Here is an 8,944-nt window from a genome sequence, read left to right on the forward strand (position 1 = left end):
AAACATATATAATGACGTATCTCAAATTTTTTATATATAAGAATTACTTTATTAAAATTGAAAAAAAATAAAATAATGAAGAAAACAATAACACATAAATGAATTTAACAACACAATAGTCGTATCATAATTTTTTAAAGTATAACATATTTAATGGTGCATCAATACCTTATTCTTTTTTGTATAATCTTATGAAAATATTTTAACACTACTTTATTTTTAAATATTTTAAGAAAAGACGATTAGCAGTTTAAGAGGTAGTAATCACTATTCCAACATATTGAATTTTTAATGCAGTATCATACAAAAAATCTTGTAAGTGCTTAGGAAGTCTTTCCATGTTTAATTCGAAATAGATAATAAGCTAACAATTACAATTAAAAATAGGTTAATATACAAAATATACATGTAGTTGTGAATAAATTAAATGTATAAAGATAAGAAAAATATTGTTTGAAATTTTTTAAATACATTTTAATTTTAAATATTTTAAGAAAAGGCAATCAGCAATTTGAGAGATAATTATATTTTTAAATTTTTAATTTTTCATGCAACATCGTACAATAAAGTCTTGAGAGCGCTTAAGAAGTCTTCCCATAAATGGTAAGATGAATTTGAATTTTTAAAATAAATAATAAGAATTGATTTGATTTTGAATTTAGAAATAATTAATGATGATTAGTTTCATATCTTGGAGAGTATTTGAGAAGTCTTTTCATTCATAAATTAGAGATAGAGGAAGTCAATAACTACATTTAAAAAATATGCTAAAAATTAGGAAGGAAATGATTTTTATTTAAGACAATTAAAATGAAAAGTAAGAATGCATGCATAATTTGTGGGACTTTCTAAAACTTGACTTATATAAATCAGTTGATTAGATGGCGCTGCTTATGTGACATAATTAAAATATGTGGTTTTATGACGTGTCATTTTACGAATTACGTTTATTTTTAAATATACAAAATATACATGTAGTTGTGAATAAATTAAATGTATAAAGATAAGAAAATTATTGTTTGAAATTTTTTTACATAAATTTTAATTTTAAATATTTTAAGAAAAGGCGATCAGCAATTTAAGAGATAATTATATATTTAAATTTTTAATTTTTCATCCAACATCGTACAATAAAATCTTCAGAGTGCTTAGGAAGTCTTCCCATAAATGGTAAGATGAATTTGAAATTTTAAAATAAATGATAAGAATTGATTTGATTTCGAATTTAGAAATAATTAATGATGATTAGTTTCATATCTTGGAGAGTACTTAAAAAGTCTTTTCTTCATAAATTAGAGATAGAGGAAGTCAATAACTACATTTAAAAAAATATGCTAAAAATTAGGAAGGAATGATTTTTATTTAAGACAATTAAAATTAAAAGCAAGAATGCTTGCATAATTTATGGGACTGTCTAAAACTTGACTTATATAAATCAGTTGATTAGATGGTGCTGGTGATGTCAACGCTGACATATTAATATGGTGGTTTTCAAAAAGATGTGGTGATTTTCAAAAAGATGTCATATTAAAGATGTCTTTAATAGAGAATTAAACTGATAATCAGAGCTGACAATCAACGCTGATTTGATAATTAAGACAAATAAAATCAAAAGTAAGAATTCATGCATGATTTGTGGGACTGTTTGAAACTTAACATTTATTAATCAGTTGATTAGATGGCACTGCTGATGTGGCATTAAAAAATACGTGGCTTTATGACGTGTCATTTAACGAATTACGTGGACTTTGTGACTGGGCATCGTTCAGGAATTATGATATAATAGATTATTATATTCATGAATTTTAATCGGAACATTTATTTAAGCTTAGACAGATGATCCGTAATTGTTTTTTTTTTTTTTACCATAATAGTAAGAGGTGGGCAAGAGGCCAAGTCGTTTCCCTTGACCCTAGACTTTTAAGCAGCTCCTCACGCTGTATCAATTACAATCTCAAGTCTCCGTCCATGAATCCAATCTCGCTCAATTATATTGTAAGTACTCAAATCCATATTTATTGACATGGGCTATGTGTATTTCTTGTTCAAACCGATGTTAATTGTGCTGTAAGAGTTCTTGTCTTGTTGTAGATCGATGTTAATTGTTATGATGGTGTGTCTTATGTTTGTTTTAAATTCAGATTTGATGTGATTGTTTTTAATTGTGAAGATGGATCAACTGATCTTGCTCTGATGCAGATCGATGGTAATTCTTATGTTGTTGTGTTAATTCTTATGTTGTTTTGGTTCTTTGAATTGTGTCTTGGCCTTAATCTGTGTATCTATATCTCTTTTCCATTGAATTTGGAGAAGCAGTTATGTTTCTTGCGATTGTGTTTTTTCTTGTTTGTTGTTTTTCGTGTGCGTCTCTGTATGTATATATCAACATGTATATCTAACTGTAAATAATAAAATCAATTTCCTGTAATAAAAAGACCATAGCATTCCAGATTGAAAGTTTTCTTTTTCAAGTTTTCTAGGTTTGCTGCTGTTTGACTGTTCCTTGATTTGGTTCACTTTTCCGGCAGTAGTTGAAGTTTCAAGCAAGTCAAGGCTTTGTGGAGAAAGATTAAAGCTTTTTGGAGATAGATCAAAGTTTATAAGAACAACAAAAAGATCAAAGCTTCCGAGAAGAAGAAAAATATCGGATCTTTTAAGAGTAAGTTCAAAGTTTATAAGAAAACGCAAAAGGTCAAAGCTTTCAAGAAAAATAAAAGCAATCTTTTGTTATTGGTTTGTCTTGGTTATGCATGTCTTGCAGTTGAACATCTTTATGATGGACGTTTTTTCTGTGTTTGATGTTGTTTGATTATGTTCCTTGTTTTATTTCTTGGATTTACGATTTCAGAATTCTTTAGTTGAAGTTTTCATTCTCTGATATTTCGCTGAATCATATATGTAAGTGTAACAGAAAGAAAATTAAAGCTTTGTAAGGGAAGAAAAAGATCAGAGCTTTTTAGAAGAAGGGCAAAAAAATCAAAGCTTATAAGAAGAAAAAGTTTTAAGCTTTTAAGAAGAAGAAAAATTTTGGAGCTTTCTAGAGAAAAGAAAGGATCATAGCATTTAAAATAAATTTAAGATTAAGTTTTTTTGACTTTTGTGTTCAACTCTCCTCCTAGATATGTTTGTTCAATTTACTGTTTAATATTAAGCCTTTAGTTGAAGTTGTTATCTTTATTAATTGGTTGACTCATATATGTAACTGTAAAAGAAAGAAAACGGAATTTTCATAGAAAAACGTCGAATCTTTTAGGAAGAAGAAAAAGATCAAGCTCCCCAGAAAAGGGAAACAAAGTCAGAGCTTCCAGGAAAAGGAAAACGATCAAGTTGTGTTCGTATTAAATCATGCTGAATTGTATTTAAGAACTAGAAACATGTGAGGTAACTCAAATACTCGATAGATATGCATGTGTTCAGACTTCAGACACATGAATTATAATCTTTTATTTTATGATAAAATTTAAATTTGGAGAAGCGGTTATGTTTCTTACAATATCTTTGTGTCCTTTATAATTGCTTCGATTCATCACTCTGTTTTATGTCGTCTGGATGTCAAGTGGTCAGTGAGTCTTTTGTTCCATTTTCTATATGATTACTGCATTCTAGTACTCTGTTTTTTTGTTGGATTGTATGTGCTGTGCTGGATTATGCAGTAATTTTTTTACTGAAAACTTGTTTGTATGTATATGTTATGTACATCTAGCTTCTAATGGATGAACAATTAATCTTTCGATACAAAATATCATAGCATTCAAAAGAAAAAAAAAAAGATTCAAATTTTTGTTAGGCTGGACTCTGTTCCTTAATTTGTTTCTTGGATTAACTAGGTCTGCAACGATATATGAAAACATTATTAGAAAGTAGAAAAAGGTCAAAGCTTTTAACAAGAAGAGATTCAAGCCATACTTTAATTTATGATCGAATCATGTCAAAGCTTTTAATATGTAGAAAAGGAAAAAAATCAAAGTCTTTTCAGGACTAAATTTCATGTCAAATTATATACAAGTACTAGAAACACAGGCTAAAACTGAATCTAAGTACAAAGAATGAACCGAAATATTAAATTAGTTAGCAGGTACTCTTCTCATGCATAGATGTTAAATTATTATGTTGGTTTTGTGGTTTTTTTCTTGGCCATGCTAGTCTTGTAGTCGAATTTGTTTATATCCTTTTTAGTCCTCATTTTATTACTATCATGTCTGTTGTCATGTATATGATTACATGTTTGTGTTTGATCTTATTCTCAGTCCTCATACACACACACACCACACACACACACACACACACATACACTTCTGTGTTTGCGTGTGTGTCTAATCATATTTTTTATGCTGTCACAGGAGAGTTCACTGAAAGAATTCCAGGATTTCTGAGAGGAGATTTGCGCCCAATCTGCTAGTAAGCACTCTTCCTTTTCAAAAACCAAGGTTAACTTTCTGCTTTCTCAGGGTTTTATACTAAAAAAAATGATTCGGGTGTTCTTCGTCTAGTGGTATGTATAGTTAAAATTATGTATTTATATGATCGCATATGAAGATGAGCAAAGATTTTAATTGCTACATAAAGCTGATTTAATGGACACAGTAACTTGGGCTAAATCTGATATTCATGCTCAATTTGCTAGCAAGTACAGTATTCTTTCCTTTTCACAGATTGTAGTTTAACTTTACTTTTGGTTTTTTACTTGTAATTATATTTGTAAAATTTCAGTTGAAAATCATTCTGTGTATGCCCTTTATGCTGTTGAAATTCTTTGTGTTCCTTATAAAGCTTTCAACCAGAAGATTTGAGCTTTCAAGAAGAAAAGATTAAAGCTTTTGTCCTTGAAATTCTTTGCTCAAAAGAGTTGATTACTTGTATAGAATTATATAAAATAATCTGACCGGTATTCAGTCTAATCTCATATAAATTTATGCTGTAAATAGACCCCGATAGTTGTTCTTTTTGTGTGTTTGGAGCAAAATACCGTCTCTTGCCAAATTTGTCAGATTAAATTACAAGAGAGTTTAAGCAAGTTCAGAAATAGAAAATGATGTGCTAGACAACCCAGACCAAGAGACTTTAACCAGTTTCAATAAAACAACGAGATATGTGCTAGACAACCCTGGCCAAAGTAAATGCAAGTACAGTTATCACTGAAAGTCACACTCTATAGCACCCTGGCAAAAATTTCAGGTTTTGAGATGGAATAATACATCCAACCAGTGGTTTGCGTCAGCCTTCCTCTCCCCACTTCAATTAAGTTTTTTCTGATATGTTTTATCAATTGTTTTTTTTTTGACTTTTTGTGTTTGGAAAAATTCTGTTATCTTCCTATTTATTAGTTGAAATTGCATGTGTTCTTAATCATTCATTTTATCTATTATTGGTCGTTTTGAATTTTTCAGTGATGGTTGGGACTGCACAGGCTGACAAAACGAGGCAAAGTGGTTCCAATCCAAACATGCAATCTATGCTCAATCATAATCTGTTGATCTTCCCATTTTATACCATGCCAAACTGTATGGAGACGATGACAAAAGCTAAAAGCTAACGACTGTTTGCCAGTTTGCCAGCAAGTACTCCTGCTCTTTCACAAACTAAGGTTAGTCTTGTGTTGACCGTGATGTTCATAGTATTTAGTTATTATCTTTTAGGTTTTTGATTTGAAACTGATCTGGGTATGGCTGTCAAGTAGGTGAAATTGTTCATGTAAACTGTTTATTGTTATCTGTGATGCGTTACTGCAATTTGAAACTGATCTGGGTATGGCATGTCATGGTGGACATCATGTATCCTTTGTAGTGCATCTTGATCTCGTGTGTATAGTGTATACTTAATTATTAAAGAACATCAAATCTTTGAAGAAGTAAAGTTTAAAGCTTTCTTAGGAATGTGCTAAACTGTACTGAAGAACCGGAAAAAATGACATAAGTGTCATCATTATATATATTCATCTTACAAACTCGAAAATGGTAGATATAAGAGATAACAAACCTGAACCCATTTGTCTCGCTAATTGAGGTTATGTCCTATTATCAAACACTAAACGCTTATGAATTCTGTTAAGTATAAAAGAGTACTGAACATCAACACTAAACTCTTATGAATTCTGTAAAGTATGAAAGAGTAATGAACCTGGTAGGCTGTTACAGTAAATGATCCTGTACAAGCGCTTTAGCAGAATCACATATATCTCTACAAATGATAGGCATACATAACATAAAGTTGCTCAGCATGAATTAGATTTTTTTTCATGGACCATTCATTATGAAGAAACATAATTCAATAGTAGAAAATCTATTACTCATGGATTCATCAGGTACTTCCAAGTCAGGTATGATTGTTATGACCTGGAGTATCCAGTCTGATAGATCTGACTTGGAGTATACAATCTAATCTCATATAAATCTAGGCTGTAACCCTGACGGTTAATTTGTGTTGAGCAAAATACACACTCTTGCCAATATGTCAGATGTCGTTACAAGAGAGTATGAACAATTTCAAGATATTTGTTAGACAACCCTCTGAATAGTTATGTGCTAGACAACTGTATAGTGGAAAATAGAAAATGAAATTTACACAAAAGTCACACAACTGTACTGCAACCCCCTGAATCCTGGACTACTTGTGCTCCATTCCCAACCTTCAAATCATAATACCTGAATAATATGATGCAACAAATTAATATATCTCCCGCTAGACAAAGAAAAAAAGTGCATGCATAGCATGTAAAAAAATGCATGCATAAGCTATTGTAGAGGCACAAGCAGTATATGTAATGCTGAAATCACATCTCAAGTGCTGTAATGCAATGCAAAACCAGCACTGAATTTTTATGTTTAACAAAAACTCTGTAACCAAGCTTAATCAGTAAAATAGTAAAAGTGCTCAGTAAGTTAGTTGCAGTAACTTTTTATTGAAACGGTGTCGTGAGGAGGAAAAGACATGAATATCAGCATGGGATCCTGTGTATAACGGACTGAAAGGACAGCGTATAAGATGGCGACACGTGGCGTGTTGGTGGGTTAAATAGGAGACCAGGCAGCAGAGTAGAGTATGCGCGAAGAGAATCATTTTACTGGCTGTTTGTTATTTTCTGTATTGTCTTTCCTTCCGTTGTTTCCTATATCTCTGTAGCTAAACCTTTCATTTTAATGGAGTTTTAAGCTGTTTTCCTCTTTATTTTCATTGTTATTACTGGCTGTTGGTTACAAGTGGTATCAGGCCAGACGTTCCTTGGCTTGCATTCACGCATCTAAATGGCCGAAGGGACAAGAATCAGAGATCTGGATGCAAGGCTGGGTACTCATGAGACTAAGCTGAAGGAGATGAATGAAGGCTTAACCCAGACTCGCACAGAGGTCACTCAACAACTCACAGATATGAATACTCAAATGGATAAGCGTATGGGTGGCATTGAATCTCGAATGGATCGTTTGGATTCAAACTTCTTAGAGCTCAAACAACTTATTCTGGGGTTACAAGTTCCACCTAACACCCCCACCGTCTCAACAGTAAGTGAGCCCATACCTATGCAAGGCTCTACGACGCATCAAGAGGTAAATCACCCTTCCTCTTCTTCGTTGTTCTTCCACGCTACTACACCTAATACGGTAGCACACACTCAGTTTACTATTCCACCATTCATGGGCCCCTTTCCCCGCTCACAAACACCATTTACCATCACCCAAACACCACCACACTTTGTCAACTCAACTCTCTCTACCACTAACCCAATATCATATACTACAGACTCTACAAGAAGCAATTTACAACAGGTCTAGATAATTGTTTACCTTCGAGCCTAATTCTTCATTATCGACTTGATCAATGCATTATCTTGAAAAAGAAAAAGAAATTAGTGTCAGATTTTTATTTTGCTCGAAATTGGAATTTACATATTGAAATTGATATTTAGAGTGCACCTTTTGCTTTCATTTCCTTTTTCTGCTGTTTCTTTGCAGCTTTATTCTTGTGCACTTCAAGCTGCTCCTCTTTCTTCTCGCTATTTGTAGCAACATGAGGATCATTGTCCTGTATTGAAAAAACATAATTAACATAATTAAGATCGGTAAAAAACGGAGGCCGTCTTATATAGTGCTGTGTTTAGTCCTCATCATATTTAATGGAGAATGGACAAGAAATCGGAATTCAAGAAAGTCAACAAAGAGTTAAAAGTGGTGATTCAAGAAATGGTGTTATCACTATGCTTCAAGATTCAGCAAGAATTGGGGGTTCAACAACAAAGAGTTTGCAAAGACTTCAATTACAACAGTGGTCATTCAAGAAATGGTGTTATCACTATGATTCGAGAGAATCTTGACCACTATGATGTTGGACCAGTGTATTAGTAGTCTAACTATTTAGTGCACTAACTGATTTTAATTGGACAACTCGTTGAATGATAGGTAGGGGTCTTCTAGCCCTAGGAGCACTCATGATTCTCAAAAATTCACAGTTGTCTGCGAGAATTCGTATGCTAATTTCACAATTAAGATGTGCATAAACCTAAAACGATCATCAACAAACGTAGGAAATCACAAAACAAACACAGAAGAAGCGAACACACATAATACCCAAAAACACACACACACACACACACACACACAGTGATTGTATCAAGAAAAGCATACCATGTGAGTCTGCAATTGAGCCGCAGTTTCCCAAACATTGCCGCAGTCGGGGCACACATTGGGTTTCTTCGCAGTTGCAATTTTGTGGTGGCAAGCCCGATTATGTTTGCTCATTGCGGCCTGAGTGCCAAAGCTCATCTTGTGATCAATACAATAAAACTGTTTTCCTTTCGCCATCGTTCAGTAAATTCAATTTCCAATTAGTTGATCTGAATTTGACGAAGATGATTATTGTGAATGTATGTTGATGGGATATTTATACTCGGCCTCACTAATTGGGTTATAAAAAGACGCTGGTAAATAATTTAGGGCTTTTCCCAAAATTACTC

General features: G+C 32.5%; 1 protein-coding gene across 19 annotated transcripts; it reads left to right on the top strand.

Moving 5' to 3' along the window:
* The first annotated feature begins 1,866 nt into the window (after positions 1–1,866).
* LOC108193572 (uncharacterized) lies at positions 1,867–8,453 on the top strand. 19 transcript variants are annotated; one of them, XM_064089526.1, is made up of 6 exons: positions 1,867–1,995; positions 2,529–2,659; positions 4,341–4,398; positions 5,388–5,584; positions 7,207–7,541; positions 7,947–8,453. In XM_064089526.1, exons 5-6 carry the CDS (start codon positions 7,242–7,244, stop codon positions 7,995–7,997), a joined length of 351 nt encoding a protein of 116 aa, XP_063945596.1. In that variant the 5' UTR covers positions 1,867–1,995; positions 2,529–2,659; positions 4,341–4,398; positions 5,388–5,584; positions 7,207–7,241; the 3' UTR covers positions 7,998–8,453. The 19 variants fall into 19 exon arrangements, 7 of the variants coding, with proteins under 7 accessions (XP_063945596.1, XP_063945583.1, XP_063945607.1 ...); XR_010290123.1 differs by lacking the exon at positions 1,867–1,995 and adding exons at positions 2,009–2,067; positions 2,142–2,206; positions 3,254–3,381 and having other exon boundaries at positions 2,532–2,659; positions 5,388–8,453; XR_010290120.1 differs by lacking the exon at positions 1,867–1,995 and adding exons at positions 2,019–2,067; positions 2,142–2,206; positions 3,254–3,381 and having other exon boundaries at positions 4,341–4,427; positions 5,388–8,453.
* The last annotated feature ends 491 nt before the right edge of the window (positions 8,454–8,944 follow it).

This window comes from Daucus carota, chromosome 1 (assembly GCF_001625215.2).
Source record: "Daucus carota subsp. sativus chromosome 1, DH1 v3.0, whole genome shotgun sequence".
NCBI classification, from domain to species: domain Eukaryota; kingdom Viridiplantae; phylum Streptophyta; class Magnoliopsida; order Apiales; family Apiaceae; genus Daucus; species Daucus carota.

Bases quoted from the DNA above. Each gene is read 5' to 3' on its own strand.
- LOC108193572 (XM_064089513.1), top strand. From the start codon at position 7,242: ATGGCCGAAGGGACAAGAATCAGAGATCTGGATGCAAGGCTGGGTACT. The intron at 7,542-7,946 runs GTAAATCACCCT...GTTTCTTTGCAG, and splicing joins GCTCTACGACGCATCAAGAG to CTTTATTCTTGTGCACTTCA.